Source organism: Trachurus trachurus, assembly GCF_905171665.1.
Source record: "Trachurus trachurus genome assembly, chromosome: 7".
Classification (NCBI taxonomy): Eukaryota; Metazoa; Chordata; class Actinopteri; order Carangiformes; family Carangidae; genus Trachurus; species Trachurus trachurus.
The window spans coordinates 7552990-7573394 of record NC_139901.1 but is presented as its reverse complement, the minus strand read 5'-3'; the positions used below and the strand labels follow the sequence as shown (position 1 = coordinate 7573394).

At 43.3% G+C, this 20405-nt stretch overlaps 4 protein-coding genes across 5 annotated transcripts; 3 read left to right on the top strand and 1 right to left on the bottom strand.

The window, feature by feature from the left end:
* Positions 1-155: 155 nt before the first annotated feature.
* Positions 156-4206, top strand: LOC310988741 (uncharacterized protein). Of its 2 annotated transcripts, none has more exons than XM_083975441.1 (2): positions 156-312; positions 730-4206. In XM_083975441.1, the coding sequence occupies exon 2, from the start codon at positions 765-767 to the stop codon at positions 2397-2399; it is 1635 nt and encodes a 544-aa protein (XP_083831567.1). In that variant the 5' UTR covers positions 156-312; positions 730-764; the 3' UTR covers positions 2400-4206. The 2 variants fall into 2 exon arrangements, with proteins under 2 accessions (XP_083831567.1, XP_083831568.1); XM_083975442.1 differs by having other exon boundaries at positions 162-312; positions 727-4206.
* A 684-nt stretch (positions 4207-4890) lies between these two features.
* Positions 4891-7029, top strand: snrpg (small nuclear ribonucleoprotein polypeptide G). Its single transcript, XM_083975020.1, has 4 exons — positions 4891-5016; positions 5212-5234; positions 5813-5937; positions 6792-7029. The coding sequence occupies exons 1-4, from the start codon at positions 4985-4987 to the stop codon at positions 6840-6842; spliced, it is 231 nt and encodes a 76-aa protein (XP_083831146.1). The 5' UTR covers positions 4891-4984; the 3' UTR covers positions 6843-7029.
* Positions 7030-8104: 1075 nt separating this feature from the next.
* Positions 8105-14012, top strand: plpbp (pyridoxal phosphate binding protein). The gene is made up of 8 exons (XM_083975959.1): positions 8105-8242; positions 8959-9066; positions 9161-9196; positions 9300-9375; positions 10172-10312; positions 10425-10567; positions 11727-11825; positions 12832-14012. The coding sequence occupies exons 1-8, from the start codon at positions 8153-8155 to the stop codon at positions 13009-13011; spliced, it is 873 nt and encodes a 290-aa protein (XP_083832085.1). The 5' UTR covers positions 8105-8152; the 3' UTR covers positions 13012-14012.
* Positions 14013-14379: 367 nt separating this feature from the next.
* On the bottom strand, positions 14380-20005 carry tmed4 (transmembrane p24 trafficking protein 4). Its single transcript, XM_083976253.1, has 5 exons — positions 19820-20005; positions 18119-18219; positions 17903-18028; positions 16734-16880; positions 14380-16267 (listed from the first exon to the last, which is right to left on the bottom strand). Exons 1-5 carry the CDS (start codon positions 19953-19955, stop codon positions 16118-16120), a joined length of 660 nt encoding a protein of 219 aa, XP_083832379.1. The 5' UTR covers positions 19956-20005; the 3' UTR covers positions 14380-16117.
* Between the last annotated feature and the right edge of the window lie 400 nt (positions 20006-20405).

Genomic DNA, 20405 nt, shown 5'->3' with positions numbered 1-20405 from the left:
GGTCTGAACATCCTCACAGAAGAACACACATTGATTAGTTTCACGTGTGTCTCAGAGTGATAAAGAGTGAAGATTTAAAGGGGGCGTGGCTGGTGACGTATCGGAAGTGACCCTGACAGCGATATGAAGTAAACCCAAACCCCCCTCCCCTTCCTCAACATCCCTACACTCAAACTTCGGTTTCACTTTTGCAGCCATGTCGTTTTGTTTCGTGCTCTCCGAGCTCAACACAAACACGACGCGCCGCCCGGGTTGTTGTCGCCTGTGTCCGGGGATGAAGTAGCCTCCACGCGCCTCTGTCCGCGCGCCGAGGTAAGAGCCGCTTTGAGCCTTTTAACCTGTTAGCGCAGCAGCTAGCCACGAGCTAACGCAGCTAGCCCCACACGGAGGCAGCCTGTGGTGGTGCGCAGCGGTGGGGAAGCTCACGTAGCCCCGGGCTGCTCACTGGAAACACCCCTCCTGGCTGCTTATTCGACTAAATATCTTACCGATAATCGATTAGACGTGTGTTAATGAAGAGCTACAAGCTAACGAGGCTTGTGTGGGCTCACTGCCGGTCAAACTTGAGCAGCACTTAAGTCACACAACAACAACAGCAGCAGCAGCAGCAGCAGCAGCAGCAGCAGCTTCGTAGCTTTCAAGTTAAATGTAACGAGCTGTCGGGTGTTTTAACTTGTTATTGTTGTTTCTAAAGGTAAATGATTTAAACCTGTGTCTCTGCTGAAGCAGGAGAGGAGCTGGGTGAAAGGAGGGGGAGGAGGAGGATGGATGGAGTCAGCTGGAGCACCACCAGGGCCCCGGAGTCGTTCAGCCGCAGCAGCAGGACGGCAGCGGACACCCTGTCCCGCCTGGCCAGCTTCATCGCACGGGCTGACACCAAGCAGCAAACGCGGAGCCAGAGGCAGAGAGACTCCTCCCACCTGCCCGCTGACGTTTGCCCAGAGTGTGGTAAGGTCTTCCCTTCTGCAGAAGATCTGTTGCATCACCAGGAGCTGAAACACTCATTACCCAAACCTCACCGCTGTCCCTCTTGTGGACAGGAGTTCTCCCTGAAGTCGTCCCTGCAGCTGCACCAGTGCGACCGCGATTTCTCCATGTGCGAGCTCTGCCGCGGGGAGTCCCGGCTGGGCTCGCCCTGCCCGGCGTGTGCGACCCGCGCCTTGGAGCCCAGCAGGCCGCAGGACAAGTCCCTCCACCGCCAGCCTCACCTCCCGGACAGCAGCCCGTACGCCTGCGCCCCGTGTGGGAGAGGCTTCAGCCAGAAGCAGGCCCTGCTGCACCATCAACAGGCCGGTTGCAGTGAACCACCGTCTCCGTCTGCAGATGCCAGCAGCCTTCCGGATGATTCTCCTCCGGTTTCTGAGGGAGACTCAGCCCGCTCTGATTGCTCGGAAACCCCAGGGCCCAGCAGCGGCGGCGGCTCCATCATTATGTGCCAATTCTGTCCGAGGACCTTCCGCACGGAGGCCGGACTGCAACGCCACGAGGAGACGAACCACAGTGAGGACTGGCTGATGGCTCCACAGGGACAGAAAACCAAAGCAGAATGTACTGGCGGCGAAGCGAGGAAAGGAGCGAGCAGCAGTACAAACGAAGAGCCAAATACGAGGCAAAACCCCAAAAAGAAGTTCCTGAGCTGTCGCTCTTGTGACATGGTTTTCCGCAGCACCGCCAAGCTCTATGTTCACAGAAAAGAGAAGCACAGCAGGGAGAAAAACATGGGGAGAGAGCCGAGGCCGGTCATCACCAAGCGCAGGAGACGAGACGCGTATCCGTGTCAGATCTGTGGCAAAGTCTTCTTCCATCATTTGTCCCTTCGGGCGCATTACAGACAGCACACGGCCTCGAGCCTCGCCACAATCAAAAACAAAAGCCAGACTGTAGGGAGCACCGCCAAAGACTGCAAGTCATCAGAAAATAGACCAAATAAATTAAAAACCAGCCTCGGAGATAAGACTGTGAGGGCCGGTACGGGGAGGTCCAGGGAGGGGGCCGGGGTAGAGCCCAGGGTCAGCCATGCAGGGAGGTGGAAGGAAGTGCCTGAACAGGAGGAGGAGGACGAGGAAGAAGATAAGGACGAGGACGAGGAGGAGGAAGAGGAGACAGAGTTCCCGTGCCCCTCCTGCGCAGAGGTTTTCTCTCTGCAGTCCCAGCTGAAGGAGCACATCGAGCTCCACCAGTCCTCGGTGAAGAGGCGGCAGTGCAGCGTGTGCACTCACGAGATGGACACGTGCAAGTGGCCCGGCTCCAAGAGGCAGCGGCTGTATCACTGTGTGCCCTGTCATCAGGGCTTCTCAGCACTGGACGCTTTCCTAGAACACTGTCAGGAGCACCTGCGAGTCCGGGTGGAGGAGGACAGCGCCACGGAGGGCTACACACAGCAGGCCCGCAAAGCCTGAGGCCCACTTTGAATGTCATCAGATTGCCTTTTTTTTGTCTTTGTTTTTTTCTTATTGTCTTGAAGGGGTCAGGGAGCAGACAGCAATGAAGTGTCTGGAGTTCTTGTTGATTCGCTAGTTCATCCACTGAGCATTCAGAACACCTTGTTTTCACATCTACACTGTCAGTTTAATTAGTTTAACGACTTAATTTATCCACAGATATATCAAGGGTTAAAGGAAATGGGTTGTTAAAAGACCATACCAGAGTTTTTGCATGTTTTTTTTTTGGCCCATTTACCATAAATCGCATTAACTTTACTGCCAACTATTCTACAAAGCAAATTATAGCTCCTTACAGTTTTGCTCTTAAGAGGGGCCAAGAGCCTCCAGGGATGCATAAAGGGGGTCCTGGTGCTCCCAGCAAAAAGGGGATTAATTTATTTTTACTATCATGCCATTCATAATGTCATAAATGACAAGAGTGTGTGCCTATGTGTATGTCATATGACTTCCAGAAGCAAAAATCCTATCTAATCCTTGACATAAAAGTTTGAGACCCACTGTTCTTAAAGGGCCACATAATTGATTTTTTTTTTGTATAGTCTGTAAATCATTTTGGTTGAGATCAATTAGAGACTATTCCAGAAATGTAACAATATCACTGCGTGTTAATATACCGGTATTTGAAAACTGGTCATTAGTGTGTTTAAGCGCTAATGGGATCGTCCACCCAGAAGCTAATGTGGACGTTACAAAAATGATTGTGAATACACTGTTTGGCGGACGGACTAAAGAATTCTGCAAGCGCTTTTATGCACCATGAATGAACAGTTTTCATAATAAAACATCAATTTAAGCCTTATTGACTAATCATGATGCTTACTGTGGTGCATTACCTCTGTCTAGGTGGTCTGCAAGTTGGTTTTCAGTGTGTATCAAATTATGCTGAAACCTGAAAAGTTGAAGGAGAACATGCAAAAACACCAGTATGCTTATTTAAATTGAGTCTTGCATATCCCTTCATGTTTAACTGTCACTGACAAGTCAATATTTGATATAGATCGGGGGGCCTTGTTTCCTTTTAGAGAGGGATTAAGAACATGTGGGAAACGATGCCATCTGCATAACCACGGTACGTTCCAGCCAAAGCACTGCCAGATCTTATTTGCTATAGTTTATTCTTACATCAGACAACTGGAGTGCTTCAGCTAAGTAACCTCATGTGTAAACTGCTGTATTTTGTTTGTCTTAGAGTTTTGGCAATAATTGGCCACGTGTTAGTGGAAACTCTGGTGTGTCACTGGCTGGATTGCCCCTGTTGTCTGCTGGACCTGGGTATTTGCACTGTATTTGTGGCACTGCTTACAGTACTGGATGGAAGTTCAGTGCTTTGGTCAAGACTTCAAAGTATTTGCTAAGTGCGTCACCAAGATTTTAAGGAGACATGTCAACATGGACTGACTTTTTTTTTTTTTTTTTTACATGCTGTTTGACATGTGGTAGCTGAAACATGGTTGTTATGGATAAATATACCCAATACAATGCCTTTCATCGTGGCCTGTCTTATAGCTGGCTGTAACTCGGGTGATATTACCTAGCTATGCAAATAGATAGACTGATGGTAGCCGCAGCCCTTCCGTGTGTTTCTGATGTGTGGTGAGTGTGCTTTGGTTGATGAACGAGGATTAATGTGAGCTTTTGTTTTGTTTTGTTCTTTTTGAATGATTTTCAGCTACTGTTTTGAAAGTGCAACTGTGAAAATATAGAACTTATAGAGTGAATAGGTTTTGAATCTTCCACTTTTTCAAGGTCTTTTGTAAATGAGTTTATGGCTCTTTATAGATAACATTATTAAAACTTCACAGTTCTCAAGGGATCTTTGTTGTGTTTTTTCAACAGATTTTATGGAGTTCTTGATGCTGATAAACTGGGCAGTCGGTAACTTCCTGAGCATGAAAATCTGTGGAAAGTGAACACAGAAAATGTATACACTTTTTTACATTACTTTGATTGCCCAATAATGACTGATCGTGATACTTGACAACAACATGAAGCCTTTTGTGTAGAGATATTTCCATATTCAAAAGACAGATGAAATCAGCAGGAAGTGGGTGTGATGCAAATTTCATTTTCAGACACTGCTAGCAGCTCTCATCAAATCTATTTTGCTCTGGATTTAAGAGGAAGTCTTTTAAAAATAGGAAAATAGCAGTAGTTTAGTGTTTTGTTGTTTGTTTTTCTAAAAATGTATGGATGGTCAGGTAAGAAAAAGAATAACTCTTCAAGCTCATCAGGTGGGTTATTCCATTCAGATTTATATTTATTTTATTCCTCCCTTCCTTTTACGTCCACTTTTTATGCTTAGATGTCAGAAATATGTCAACAAGAAATAAAAACAAGTTTATTATTTGCATCGACATAAATCCTGCCGGTCCCCACATCCTCCTGGCCTCACGGCGGCGCTGTGCAGGTTTGACCACAGACGTCAAGGAGGAAGTCTTGTCGCCGGTCTACTTCCGGTCTCCCGGTACACGCTTTCCTTCCGCGGGTTTGTGAAACGAAAATCGGACGTCTGCCTGTCGGTAACTGGAAATAAAGACACAATGAGCAAAGCGCATCCACCCGAGTTGAAGAAGTAAGTTGTTTTGATAAAACGTGCTCTTTAACCAGAACATACTTTGTATTTTTTTAGTGAAACACGCGCAGTGGGCCGCCTGCTTTGTTTGCAATGGAAACAAGCTAACGCTAGCTAGCCGCTCTGGTTGCCCTGTGTGTGTGTGTGTGTGGAGGCGCTCTCAGCTTAAGTTAATGTTATTTTTTTCTCTTTCAGGTTCATGGACAAGAAGCTTTCATGTGAGTCTGACCGGAGGCTGATACACAAACCATCTCATTTAAAGGAAACCAGAGCTTGATCTCGTTGGTTTGAAAGGGTTTCTAATGTGATGAAGGCTCATTGTGTAAAACATTATCCTTGTTTGCTGTGTTGTCTAAATCAACTGGTTCTGAAACTGCCTCCTAACATTTAACATAATGAATCAGCCCTTTAACTAACAGCTGTGTTCATTAATCTAATCTGTTTGGCCTTCATTAGTGAGAAAATAATGAAGAATCCCTGTTGTGATTCACCACAGACCAAGGAGATGTTGATTACAGACAGATTTATCCATCCATCAGCCCAGCACCCAGAGAGATTCAGTTTACAGTCACACTGATTCAGTAAATCCTCACATTTAGGAATAATGAACCAGGGAATGTTAAAAAAAGAAAAAAGAAAGGATGAACTATTAATGGACTTATTGGTGCAGCTCCAACAGTATAATAACGTTAATTCATACTAACAAAAGACACGATTGAGTCCTTTTGAAAACAGGCTGGATTGTAACTGCAGTGACTGAGCCTAACATGGAAGTTATGTCTTTCTCTACCTCCAGTAAAGTTGAATGGAGGCAGACACGTGCAGGGCATCCTGCGAGGGTTCGACCCATTCATGAACCTGGTGGTGGACGACTGTCTGGAGATGGGCCCGGGAGGACAACAGAACACCATCGGCATGGTGGTCAGTATCTGTCAAACTGTGTAAAATGTCTGGCTCACTAAGCTCCAGCACTACTTCATCTGTCTCCCATGAGCAAATATCAGTGAATAGAAACAGTCAGATAACAGCTTGTTGTCAGATTTGTATTTTCTTTGTGAGTCTGTGTCTGTACTCGTCAAGATAGTCCTGTTGTGTAACACTATTGCACGACTGCTGGTGTAGTCCCAACAACTTCAGCACTGCGAGGTGTCTGCTTTCTAGCCAATCCTGTCACTTTCACTCTCATTCTTATCAATAAATGAAGCTCTTTAACTGAATCTTTCTGAACCGCTACCTTCAGTATATGGATGTAGCTCTAGAAAATTACGAAGCACAGTGTGTCAGATATATTTAGGTAAATATAAACATTGAACTTAACTCTATTGGTTTCGGCAGAGAGCCAAAAAGGAGTTGGATCAGGGCCAGAAACTTGTGGCTTACTGATGCGTGTTTGGAAAACAATGAAGCTCTATGCTCAGAGGAATACAACTCTAGATATCAGGCTCCTTGGGGATATTTGTGTTAGCACCAGCCAGGCTGTGTTAATCATGTGGGACTTATCCTTTTTTCACAGCTTCAGTAGTTTGAGTTCTACTAGTGAACCTTTTTATTTGCCTTTTTCACAGCAGACATTTAACACTGCTGTGGGAAATCAAAGGTTTAGCTGTGAGCTACTTTTGAATCATTATACTAGTATGATATTGGCATTGCAGGGTTTTAAACACTGATGAAATGGCACAGATTGAACAGTTCTGTTGTGACTTGCATGAGAGTTTGTCAATGTTATGCAGAAGAAGTTTGTGTGAATGTCTGAACTCTGCTCTGCTTCCTCACAGGTCATCAGGGGAAACAGCATCATCATGTTGGAAGCCTTGGAGAGAGTATGAGAGATGGAGCGGAGGATCGACCCACACCTTTTTTTTTTTTTTTTTACATTTTGTTACCCCTTTTTAGTTTTTTTTTTTTTTTGAAAGAGGCAATGTCAGTTTGTGTCTTTGAATTACAATATTTCTATTTTCCATTGATGAGGGTGTTTGTTCCTTTTGATTGTTGATTTTGTGAATAAATCAGTCTTTCCTTTGTATTTTGTCTGTGGATTCAGTTCATCACAACTAAACTAAACACAACTCTGCCCACACCAGTACATCTTTCCCAGAATGAGGGTATAAATTAGCTCCATAAAATGCTTATTTATAAAAGAAAAATAGATATTTATATAATCTTTCCACCACTCTACAGGATATTGACTGAAGGTGTGCAGTAACATGCAGCTTACTATTGCCATGGTATCATGTCTAGAGACTTTCAGGGTCTTCAGATCAGTACATTCTACTCACAGTTAAATGCATCAACCTGTGACTTTATATACCATGCTATCTATATTTCAGTTTAATGCTCATACATGGTGCGGAGAGGGAGACAGTATGAGTTCAACTGAAGACAATGAAGCTGTTTGGTACTTCTATTACTCTTAGGACAAATAATTTATATATTTGAATGAATTTGTTTTGTTACATGATAAATGCCTAATTCTAAAGGAAGTATGTCAGCGTGAATATTTTCCTTGAAAAGTTGATTTCCATTAAAAGATGCATTTCTGGATTTTAGTATCAAAAACTGTGTGTTTTTACATCTCCTTTCAGGCTTTTCTCTTGAGCAGTGGTGACAGCAGGTTGGTGGACCTCTCCTCTGACTGTTTTCTGAGCAATCAAATAAAAATAAAAACAGAGTTGATTTCAGGTAAAACAACTCAAGAGAAACCAAACCTTGCCAGGTTGGCTGGTGGGTTCAGGTGAGCGGGGCTTGGAGCAGAGGTACCAACTTTGATATGACATCACAAAGTTACAGAAGTCTTGACGGCTTACAGAGTAAAAGCACAGTATTGATGTGGAACTTAGACATCCTTTTGTTTACAAAATAAAAATGATGAAATAAATATAAATTGTTAAATATAAAAAAAGAGGCTACCATTAAAATACTTAACTTTAAGTGGTGAAAAATATTAAAAACACAGAATTATTTAAAACTGAACATCATAACTTTAGACTGCGTTAGAGGCTCCGTGGTCATCTTTGATCAATAGAGGGCGCTGTCTCGAAAACGCACTTCCTGCGCAGGTGGGCTTTTATTTTGAAAGGTGATTGTCGTCATCGCAGACACGTTTCTCTTACGTCGCGTGTCGTAGCCGTCTGACGGTATGTGGAAAGTAGCAATGTCGGAGGAGGTTGGGAAGGCGCTACAGTCTGTGGTGGAGCGGGTGAACCAGGCGGCGGCACGGCGGCCCAAGGTAACTGCAGCCCGGGGAGGGTTAGGGTCAGGAGCCCCGCTGCCCTCCGCGCCGCTGTCCGGCTCCTGACAAAGTGGTGCTGCGGCTGCACGACTCGTTATGTAAGGCTGCCAAACACCTCAACCTTTGGAAGGGAGACAGTCGGTGGTAGTGTGGCAGCACTTTCATAACACACCACCATGCACTGCTCTGTCAGTGGCAGGCAGCGGGAACGTTACACGCGTGGGAGCCGGTGGATGGATGGATGTCTCCCAGCGGGTGTGCATGTGCTGGGAACTACTTTATCAAGCACCATGTTGATGATTAGCATCTGGCATGTTTATTAGGCTTCATGTACTCGACTCGACTCGAGCAGCCTCTCCTCACTCCATTGTGTGTGTGTGTGTGTGTAAGACGTCCATCAGTGGAGATGTCAGTGTTTACATAAAGCCTCAAGGTTGAGATCTAGGTCAGAGCACGTGCATCATCTTTTCCCAGCATCATCCAGATGTGGCCCCAGTGGTTGTTTGCTAAATCATAGGCAGAGATCAGGGCATGGTGCTCTGGAGCTTCATCACTACTTTGTAGGATCCAGATGAGGCTGACTCACTGTTGTGCAAGAGCCAAAGGGGGCCTGAGCTCTCTCTCACACACACACACACACACACTGAGCTCCTCGGCTGATGCTCACACTGATACAGATGTGAGAGATGAGCCTGCTCTTGTCCTTTCCTCAGACGCTGCCAGCTGTGCCGCCCCGCCTCGTCGCTGTCAGCAAGACAAAACCCCCAGAGATGGTGGTGGAGGCCTACAGACAAGGGCAGCGCAACTTTGGAGAAAATTACGTGAGCATGAACGCAGCACAAACAACAAAAAAGCTCTCAGAGGAGTGAGGATGTGTGAGGAAAATAAATGATCTGGTCTTTTATCTCCAAACAGGTCAATGAACTTGTGGATAAAGCTTCGGATCCTCTGGTGAGTGTGTGTAGAAGTTTAGAAGTTTTTTTTTTATATATGTCCCAACGCTGCTCTTTCATATATTTTTACACACACTCTCTCTCTTTCCCTCCTCATCCAGATTTTAGAATCATGTCCAGAGATCAAGTGGCACTTCATCGGCCACCTACAGAAGAATAACGTCAACAAACTTCTGGGTAAGCAGCCAGAGGTGTTGCAACAGGGCAGGCAGGGCCTATTGCCTATAGGGTCCTGAGCTGGAAGGGGGCCCCAGGGGCGGCTGGCATTGGTCCATATCGGTGACAACCTGATGTTGTCACTGGCTGTGTACATCGAATGTTGTGCATAGTCAACCCAGTATAAAAATGTAACCACCTAGCGACAGCAGAAAACATTGTCGTTTCTAATTATTCTGGTTGGATCTGAAAAAACAACAAGAAACGAATGATTTCGCAATGCAATTATTATGAAAATAAAATATATATTTCTCGCTAGAAATTTAATCAAAGGGCATTTTTATGCAGAAACTACCTTTTAAAATATAGATTTTTCCATTAAAAATTATAGAAATATTTGCAATGTTTTTTGTTCTCACGGCCAGAAACTTTAGAGTCACGTGACTTGGACGCAAAACAATACGAAAAAAAATAGTCAGGAAAAATGTAACCGTCATACGATTGAAGAGCCGTTATTGTAAACCCTCTATGTTTTTGCACTTTGGACCAACATAGCCATGGTACGTTTTATATGAGACTGAGTTGGCCTAGTATGCAGAATTGAATCATCAATAGTTTGGGATTTTTGGATTCATAACAGTTAATGTTTGTGGTCCCGGTTGGGGCTGGGGGCCCTCCAAGTTACCTCTTGCCCGGGGCCTCCAGAGTGTCTAGAAACGCCCCTGTAAGTGGCTCTCAGCTCTGAGACTGGAGCTCGGTGTCGGCGTGAGACCTCACACACTGAGTCTGTCTTCTTCTTGGTCTGTCTCGCTCCCAGGCGTGCCCAACCTGTTCCTGGTGGAGACGGTTGACTCGGTGAAACTGGCCGACAAGGTCAACAGCTCGTGGCAGCGTCTGAGGGGAGCCAGCACGCAGAGGCTAGAGGTCATGGTGCAGATCAACACCAGCGGAGAACAGAGTCAGTGTTTGGTCTCATTTCTCCCTTCTCATTTTACACACGCAGCACGCACGCACGCACACATAAGTAAGCTGATCACGATCGGTGTGTGTGTGTCTCATGTTTGCCACAGGTAAACACGGCCTGGCCCCCGAGGAGACGGTGGACACGGTGAAACACATCCTGTCCCGGTGCTCTGCCCTGCACTTCTTAGGACTCATGACCATCGGGCGCTACGGCTACAACCTCACCCTGGGGCCCAACCCTGACTTTCAGGTACGAAACACCCCTTTATCATCTCTAGCAAAACACTCACGCACACATCTGCTCAGGGAAGATCATAGCAGCTGAAACTAGGAGCTAGGAGCTAGTTTGTTTTTGCACCAAAAAAAAAGACTCAAAGCTTCTGGGCTTCAAAATGCATCAAGTACGTGGAGGGGGGGCTTTAAAGGGATAGTTCAACATTTTGGCAAATTGGCCCATTGCCATAATCCCTATAGTTTTAGGAGTAGGTTTGCTACCTTTAATTGTGGAGCAGAGCCGTGAGCTGCTCAGAGCTACGCTACGGAGGCTCATGGGATTTCTTGGTTTCCCTCATCAAACTCATCAAATACACAATCCAACAACTCCAAAACGCTCTCGTGGACAAGTTGTGACCTTCACATTCACCACACTATGAGATAATAAGGGAACGTTACGAGACAGAGTTGTTTTTGAGGTAAATTCATGCAAAACCGCTGACGTGCGTTCCCATCGGGGGCAGTTTTTCGGCAAGCAGTCTCTGCATTTGCCTCTAAAACAACCCTGTCTTGTAATACTCCTGTCTTGTAATGTTCCTTTATTATCTCATAGCGTGGTGAAACCAAGAAATTCCATTAGCCTCCGTAGCATAGCTCTGAGCAGCTGGCGGCTCTGCTCCACCGTTCTATAAATAGCTTGCACCGACAATTAAAGGTAACAAACCTTCTCCTAAAACTATAGAGATTATGACAATGGGCCAATTTGCCAAAATGTTGAACTATCCCTTTAAAGACGGGGGTCAATGCGCTGCAACGCCTCACAGATTTTTAAATAAAACAAATCTCCTTTGGTATAATTTCATGATATATTTACTTTGCCTGGACACATTTTTTCCCAGCCCCGTGTTGTTATGAAATCAGCCCTTTTCTCTGAAGGTTGCACTAAATGTAATCTGCAGGAGAGCTGGTGAATCAGTAATATCAAATATCGCAACATTTTCTGGCATATGCAGTATTTTTTTGATAACGGGAAATACAATTATTTATTTATCTTTTAGAGTTTTGCGCAGTTTGAAAAAATAAAAAAAGGAAAAACACTGTTTTGTGACACACCACTTGGAGCTGAGACATAAAACACAATAATAGGATGTAAAAACCTCCACAGTATCAGTATGGTCAGGTGTTCCCTCCTGTAGATGCTGCTGAGTCGCAGGCAGGAGGTGTGTGACAGTCTGAAGGTGCCTCCGGAGGAGGTGGAGCTCAGCATGGGGATGTCCACAGACTTCGAACATGCGGTGAGTATCGCTCCTCGTCGTCCATAAACCACTTGCAATGCACGCACAAACATTGAGGCAAATACCAAATTTAAAGTCCATCCAACTGAATGTACGTGAGGGTTTCTCCCCCCTCTTATTTGTGGCCTCATAAATCTCGCATAAAACATCAAAAAGGTACATGATTCAAAAACTAACATACAAGCGTTTCAAACAGGTGGGAACTATTTCCAATTTCCTTTTTCCAGTCCCGGATGAATCTACATTTTGTTTTTTAAGTAAATATCCGAAGCAGAAGGGCAGAGTGTGTGAATGTGTGCATGCATGTGTATGCAGGTCAAACTGGGTCAAAATAAACTGCATTGTGTGTTTGTGTTCCAGGTGACTCACTGATGTATTTTTCATAGTTTTTGGTGGCAATGGAGTTCTTTGGTATATAGATATAGTTAGAACTTAATACTTAGAACATCAATAATCTAACTTAATGGATCTTAACATAAATGTATATACTACTTACTTGAGCCTTCTAGCTGAACAGTTTGAATATTAGAGCTGAAATCAATACCTTGATGTTGATACCTGATCATAATGTTACTGTTTTCATCAAATCAACCCAAAATGAATCCAAAAAAAAAAAAGGTTAAAAACTTAATCAGTACATATCTTGGACAGAACTGCTGCATATTGGACTAGGTGTTTAGATATTGGTAGCTTGATGTCAACACCAATTCTTAATGATACTGTTTTCAAACAATTTGATCGAATCTGTTAAAAAATTAATTTGCTATTGATTAACAAGGTGTTTTCAATCATTAATGATACAGATTTAATAGATTTTGCATCGCGTTCTTTGTAATTTAATTTCACAATTCACAACCATGTCTTCAGGCGCTTCCACAGAGTGTCTCATGCTCTGTATTGCACAGCTCACATGCTGCTTAATGAAGCCATAGGTTGAAGATGGTTAATATTTGATGTTATCTACAGTATATCCAAGCTTACATGTGTGTTTTCCCATCTGTCAAAGATCGAGGTGGGAGCCACCAGCGTGCGAGTGGGCAGCATCATATTCGGAAACAGGGAGTATCCCAACAGTGCAGCAAACACTCCAAACCCCAGCCCGGCCCCCAGCCCAGAGAAAACAGCCAAGGTGGTGTCTGAGGAGGCCGCCAAGAAGATGCATCACCTCACTGTGTCTGAACACTAAGAAGAAGAAGAAGAAGCATCTCCTCCTCTGAAAAACCTTTAAGAAAATTAAACGAACAGATCAGTGAAGCAGAGTTAGGATTGCAAAGGTTCTTGCATCATTTTAAAGTTGTACTTGCCTACTTCTCTTCACTCTTTTTGTGTGCCCTTCTTGCTCTTTTAAGCACTAAAATGTGGCGTTCGCTACTGAAATAATTAAACCGTTTTTTAAAAAAGGTAATGTGTTACTAACCTGTAGTGCTCTGACTTCCTCTTTGTGGAAATCTCTCCTACAGCATTCACTGGATATACCGCAAAACATACAACCACTGAAAACACGACAACATGTGGAAAATGATTTCTCCTGAGTTAAGAGATAGTGAAGATTTGTTGTGCTGATGTGATATTTTCTATCTTTCCAACCCGACATGTTGCCGAAATGTGCTCAACTGTGTACAGTGTCCCGGGGGTCAGGAGCTCCAGACTACGATGTACCGTTTTTGTTGTACAGATGAAACAAAGACTTGATTTAATAAATCATTTATCCCTTTATAATGACACATAGTATTGTGCGTTTGATATTGTTTCGTACAGTGTGCCAAACGTGTCAAAACTTTACTATCGATATTAACACAGAGTAAAACCTGGAGAAAAATGTTCTTTTTTTTTTTTGTTCCTGTGTAACAGTGTTGTGTTCGTGTCATGGTGCATTGTTGGAGATGGGAGAGTCGTCCTATGCAAAGTGATGATCTTGTTTCAAACGTGTGTTTTCAACTAGATTCTTTTTACACTGCAGCTGTGGCGGTGTCGCAGTGTTCCTTCAAAGATGTCACAAGGTCAGTATGTTCTTGTCTCCATGGAAAAGTGCGATCAGTGATCAATGTCAGTGGTTTAAAAAAAAAAACAGCTCAATCAACTTGTGGTTTGACGTGGTTGCTGTCTGACCAAGGCATCCGGGCGTTTGTTCAGTTTGGAATCTGGCTCTGAGCGAAGCCTAAGCAATAAATTTTACTGTGGAAAATATCTGCAATTTACTGTGTGTTTCTTCTGGTTAAAGGTTAAAGGTCCCATAGTGTGTAAAGTGACACTACCGCATCTTCTTTGATTACAAGCCAGGCCTAGATTCTGTGTTAATGCTGTAAAAGTATCAAAGTCTTCAGTCCACAGAGAAATGCACACAGCTTGTGTTCAAACACTAAAATGAAAATGAGAACATCTGTAACTTTGTGATGTCACAACAAAACACAGCCATCTGGGAGAGGAGATTTACTACACTGAAACTACATAGGGATTCTTCTAAGTTCTTAAAACTATAAATATCGTATTATGGATAAACATAGATCAATTGTTGGACCTTTAAGGCAAAGATAAAAATATCAGAGACACAGTGTTTGGCCAAAGTTTCTTTATTAAGCTCATGGAGGTGACATCTGGACAGTAGGAACTGGAACACTTTAATCCGAGTGTTTCTTTAACCATTTAAAAAAAAATGTCCCAAACATATTGTATCAAGAACTGGACTATCTTTAAACATTTACAAGAAAAAAACAAAAAAACGCATTGCCCGGGATTGATAACTGCTCACACCATTTTTGGTCGATACCGAGACCACACGTCTCCACCCTGGCAGTTTCTGTGGGCGTGTCTGTTCCCGTCAATAAAGTCTGTCCGCCTGTGTTGTTAACCACTTTAAAAAGAATTTAGTTCCAAACATAGTGTATCAAAGTTTAGACTTAAGTCTTAAGTCTAGGACTTTGACTTAAGTCTAAACTTTGAATGTGAAAAATTCACTTAGTTTCCTACCAACGATATGACTTAATCCCCCCAGAAATTAATAGAATTTGTAAAAGTATTAAAACACTGACAATGACAGTAAATGTCGCTAAGACACAGGTTACGGCTGCTCAATAAATAAGTTCTGAAAAAGCAAAAACCTGGAGACAACTAAAAAAAAAAAGTGTAAAGACTCATTCAATCCATGTAAAAGGCATTAGAAAACAGGACAGTCAATACGCTTTAACTGTTATTTACAACAAACAGTGAGCTCCTGTTATTATTCACAGGTGAGTATCACAAACTGTATCTACAGACCAAGCTCTGGTATAATATACAGGGAACTGGACTCAAGCTAGAAACTATATACAGTCAGTAGAGGGGTGAATGTAACAGTTTAGTTTGACTCTTTTCACATTTCTAAGCACAAATAAATGGTTCACAAAAAAATGAATGTAGCTGTAATCAGATATTAAAGCATTTAAATGGTTTTTAATGTATTTGTGAAGCATCTGTAAAACTGATCTGTAATCATATGTTATTTATTATCATATTTATTACTGTTATATTATGGTTTTAACAAAAATAACTTCATCCTAACTCACAATGTGAGCTGATGAAGCCCTGATGAAGTTACTGTGTGTTATCATCAATATGATCACAGTGATGTCTTTGTGTAATTAAATATTAACTCCCTGTTTATTCACTAGTTGCAGGCGCTTTGTGGGATTTATAACTGTTCAAACACATTAAATAACATTTTAAATGTCCTCCTTGAAGCTTACAACTACATTATGAGGTTTTCGGAACCATTTATGTACTATTTATAAATGTTTTCCACAGGGTTTAAGTAAAGTGTAACAAAACGTACATGTGAGGAATAGAGACCTTGTACAATATTTGTGTGTGATCACTCTGTGAAGATAGAAACAGGTGTAACATTCTCATTGTATTGTTTGTGCTGCTGCAGTCATTCACTCCTGTACCACCTTAAAAACACAATCTCAGTTCACTAACGCCGTCGCTGCTTCTTTGTGCACAGAAAACAGGAAATGACATGTCCAGTGAAAACAATAGTGAGCACAACAGGAAAGGAATTTGCAAAGTGGGTGAACCATTGTGACGTTGCTAACGGAATAATAACAATATCTTAAAAACATTTACAATAAAAAAAACAAAAAAAACACATTGCTCGGGATTGATAACTGCTTCTTAAATCTGCTCGTACCATTTTTGGCTGATATTAAGACCACACGTCTGTCTCCCCCCCCCCGGCTGTTTCTGTGGGCGTGTCTGTTCCCGTCAATCAAGTCTGTCCGCTTGTGTTCATGTTGTTCCAGATGCTCAGACGGACGCTACACCAGCTTCTTGGCCTCAAAGAAGCTTTTCAGGTGCTTCATCTGCCAGATCCCAGTGACGATGAGGATGAGCGTCTGAGCGATGGACCACCAGAGGACGCGCTGGTTGGTGCTCTCGCTCGTCATGCGGAAGCGCTCCTCGCGGTACTGCCAGAAGACAACGCAGAGTGAAATCATGTAACCCCCACTAAACATAGCAGTGAACCTGTCATTTTAAAGGGATACTTCACCCAAAATCAATAATTCACCAATTTTGCCAAGGAAGGTTCAGAGAACTTTTGGAGTCATCAAAACGCTTTGGAGTTCCAGTGGGGGTCCGGCTAGCAACGGATTTTCATATAATGGTGGCGGATAGTGCTCACTTTTAATCGTCCAAAACACACACTATGTAGTATGGAGGTATTTGGATGTTTCATAGTGTGTGTTTTGGACGATTCAATGGTGAACTCTATCCGCTGTCATTATATGAAAATCTGTTGCCAGCCGGACCCCCCCTGAACTCCAAAAGCATTTTGATAATCCGAAAGTTCGCCAAACCCTTCCTTGGCATGACAGTGAGTAGAAAATAGGTGAATTACTCCTTTAACATGGACCATGTGTGTTTTTCACTGACCCTCTGGTAGTTCTGCTCCTTCTGGATCTGCTCCACCTGGTCCAGAAGCTGTCGGACTCGTAGCTGCAGCTCGGTCAATTTGTCTTTAGCTGCAATTTCAGGGTAGTTGTTGGTATGTTCCCCGACCTGAATGTCTAGATGCACTCTCTGTATCAGTGGAAAACAGACAGTGTGAACTTCTAACTGCTTACAGTGGTTAGGACTCCAGAAAAGAAGCCTGAGAGAGACTGAGGTAGTTTTTGGTTCATAAAAAAACCCCACAACTTTATCTTCTTGTGGATCATTACTTAAAATATTATGATCTTTACTAGGTGATCTTGCGCAGTTTGCTCTATTCATTTGCCGTGGTGCCACCAGTACAGTCACAACCATTTGTGTGAAAGGAAAATGACTGATCAACTTTAGTTAAAGGGATAGTTCACCCAAAATTTAAATTTCACTCATTATCTAACTCACCCTCATGTCAACTAAGAGCTGTGAGAATTTTCAGAGTCCTCCGTGCCTTCTCGGAGTTACGGGGGGGTCCGCGCAGCAGTATTTGTCCATATAATGGTTGTGAATGGTGCTCACTTTTCTTCGTCCAAAAAGACACACCAAAAAACATCCAAATACCTCCATACTACTCGTCTGTAATGTCCCTCTTGTATTGAAGCCCCGACATGAGAAATTTGCACTGTCACAGGAAGAGCAGTGAACTGAGACACTGGGAGCTTCTGCTACAAACAAGCTTAAAATATAGACTTATTTAATTTTTTCGGAACAATTTCTCATGTCGGGGCTTCAATACAAGAGGGACAATACAGACGAGCAATATGGAGGTATTTGGATGTTTTTTGGTGTGTCTTTTTGGACGAAGAAAAGTGAGCACCATTCACAACCATTATATGGACAAATACTGCTGCGTGGACCCCCCCGTAACTCAGAGAAGGCACAGATGACTCTGACAATTCTCCCAGCCCTTAGTCGACATGAGGTTGAGTAGATAATGAGTGAAATTTTAATTTTGGGTGAACTATCCTTTTAAAATGTTATGATCTTTACTAGGTGATCTTGCGCAGTTTGCTCTATTTATTTGCCGTGGTGCCACCAGTACAGTCACAACCATTTGTGTGAAAGGAAAATGACTGATCAACTTGAGTTAAAAATCAGAGCAGTGACTCTGTTCATACCAGTTTTCCGCCTGCAAACAGAGCCATCTTGGTGGAGTTGGAGTGCAGACAGATCTGATGCTCTCCAGGAGTGTGGGAGGTGAAGGTGAACCGTCCGTCTGAGCCGTACTGACGAGAGAGGATAATCTGAGAGAGTAGTGAGAGGAAAGTCTTTAGTTTCCATATCTATTCACGTAGGCGTTTATTTTTTTATGTTGCAACCAACGCCGTTCTTACTTTTGTATCCGGATCCTTGATCTCGACATGCATCCCAAGGCCGGGGGTGGCTGGGAGGAACGAATTGGTCTGTTTATCCCACAGCTGAGTCCGGTACTTTCCTGTCAAATACACAAAACTATTCAACAAACAGCTGCTTATTCACACAATCTGACAGACGCATAGTAACATTATCATTCATTTGGAGGCCTGGCCACCAGTGTGTGAAATTTACTGATCTATTAGCTCTGTTTTTGGTCTACACCATCTAATGAGGGAAATATTCGATGTGTCGCTCACTCACACAGTCCTTCTGTGAACAGTGGATTAAACCTGAACCTTTCTGAGAACAGCTGCCAGAGAGAGTGAATCTAAAGCTGTGAACCATAAAACCAAACAGTACCTCAGAAAAACTACTGAGCCTCTCATATAAATTATCTGTACAGCAGAATAAAGAATTAAGCAAACATTTAAAGCAGAAGTAAGCGATATATTTGTGTTAATATAAGTCTTAAATAGTTATATCTTTCAACAGCAGTCACTTACATAGAGTGTTTGGTCTGAAACACGGGTCTGTCAGTCACTCTGCTCTGCTCTGAGCCGAGGAGAAAACTTTTCTCGTATCCTACAGTTTTTATCCAATGAGGAGAGAGAACGGCATGCAGGGCTGTGTGTGCAGCCAAAGGATGCGCGTGAATGTGATGACGTAGGGACGAGGACCGTTATGGTGCGTTCAAGGCAACCCGTAACTCGTGTTTTTCCGACCTGTGAAGTCATACCAGTTCGATCTGGTATGAGTTCACGGGTCGGAAGTTACGAGTGGCCGTTATAGTGACTTTCACAGGTAAAACAGGTCGGAAAAACACGAGTGGGTTGCCTGGAACGCTACAAAGTCGTAAGTTGTGACTTGAAGCTGTAATTTACGGTTTCAAAAGCCTGCCTGGAACGCAGCATTAGCCAAAACGACCGGATCGCTTACTTCTGCTTTAATGAATGAATTTCCACCAACTGTTATCAATATCAATATCAGATATCCAATATCGGTCAGGCTAGGTATTCTAATGGCAGATAAGACACAGAAGTCTTGTTAAATCAAACGTTTTCATTAGCGTGCTCTTTCCCTAAAATGGAACAGTTTGTATGACACAAAATTACGCCCTCTTTCCATTTAGACACACATTCCTTCTCATCCATTGTTTCAATATATAACCACAGGATTCATGTTAAACTGGGTTGTGAAAGACGAACAGACTGTGGGCGGTGCAGATTGATGATTGATGATGATGGTGGTGGTGAGTTTCTGTTGGAAATTGTTCCACATCACAATATTGCTTTCGTAACACTATTGATCTTCAGTCTCAGGTGGAAAATATTCAGAATTTACTGAGAGCTTTGTGCCTGGAGCTGAGCAGCTGTCGCGAGGAAAACACGATGTCACTGCACTTGTTCTGATCATGAATTAACCACTGAATTTTGTATCTCGAAGCATCGACTATAATTATTAATATGAATGTAAAGCATGCAGGTGTTGAGACGTTCACAGCAGCTACAGACACATCAAGTGTTTTCTATTTTAAGACTTAAAAGCAGCCTGGACCGTGTGAACTCGATGCCTCACTGTGGTGGTTTCTGTCAGAGTCAGTGCAGCATCTCTCCTGCAGCCAGCTGTTAGCCTACGCTGCTAGTTAGCGGTGTGTAGCTAACGAGCCCGCGGCGTCTTACCGATAACCATGGTCTCGTCGGGAATTTCCTCAATGAAGCATTTTTTCTCCGTCTCTCCAATGTGGAAATAGAGAGCGTAGCCTGGATAAATCCAAGCGACTATGAGGAGCAGTCCAGCAGCCGGGGTAGACAGCATTGTGCAGCCTCCTTCACTTTGCGCACATCAGCACCGGAAGTTCTGCCGCTGCAGCGGGCTGACGTCACCGTCACTGCGGAAGGAGGAAGGGGATTTCCTGGGTCGTGGGATTTTTCCCCCTCAGTTTAGCCTTCCAGGCCGCACTCACTCAGGGACTATCCCCTCTCATACTAACAGAGAAAACTATTTCAGTTTGAATACGGTAATCAAGATAGATGCAGTTCGTGACAGCATTCATAGTTTTAGGGCAATGCCACGAGTTAACGCTACATCAATTCTGAGTGTGTATGTAGATGCAAAAGAAAACCAAGAGAGCATTCACAGAAAGAAGTCATTTCACTGCACTATTTCCCACAAAGCTGTTTCAGCTCATGAAAGTTTAGAATCAAAAATGCTATATTTGGTAACTGATCAATATCAGGATACTAAAGAAATTTTAAAAGTTATTTT

Bases quoted from the DNA above. Each gene is read 5' to 3' on its own strand.
- plpbp (XM_083975959.1), top strand. From the start codon at position 8,153: ATGTGGAAAGTAGCAATGTCGGAGGAGGTTGGGAAGGCGCTACAGTCT. The intron at 9,197-9,299 runs GTGAGTGTGTGT...CTCCTCATCCAG, and splicing joins ATAAAGCTTCGGATCCTCTG to ATTTTAGAATCATGTCCAGA. The intron at 9,376-10,171 runs GTAAGCAGCCAG...TCTCGCTCCCAG, and splicing joins TAACGTCAACAAACTTCTGG to GCGTGCCCAACCTGTTCCTG.
- tmed4 (XM_083976253.1), bottom strand. From the start codon at position 19,955: ATGCTGTCTACCCCGGCTGCTGGACTGCTCCTCATAGTCGCTTGGATT. The intron at 18,220-19,819 runs GTAAGACGCCGC...TGTATTTGACAG, and splicing joins CGACGAGACCATGGTTATCG to GAAAGTACCGGACTCAGCTG. The intron at 18,029-18,118 runs GTAAGAACGGCG...CTACTCTCTCAG, and splicing joins TCAAGGATCCGGATACAAAA to ATTATCCTCTCTCGTCAGTA.
- snrpg (XM_083975020.1), top strand. From the start codon at position 4,985: ATGAGCAAAGCGCATCCACCCGAGTTGAAGAA. The intron at 5,017-5,211 runs GTAAGTTGTTTT...TTTCTCTTTCAG, and splicing joins CATCCACCCGAGTTGAAGAA to GTTCATGGACAAGAAGCTTT. The intron at 5,938-6,791 runs GTCAGTATCTGT...GCTTCCTCACAG, and splicing joins AGAACACCATCGGCATGGTG to GTCATCAGGGGAAACAGCAT.
- LOC310988741 (XM_083975441.1), top strand. From the start codon at position 765: ATGGATGGAGTCAGCTGGAGCACCACCAGGGCCCCGGAGTCGTTCAGC.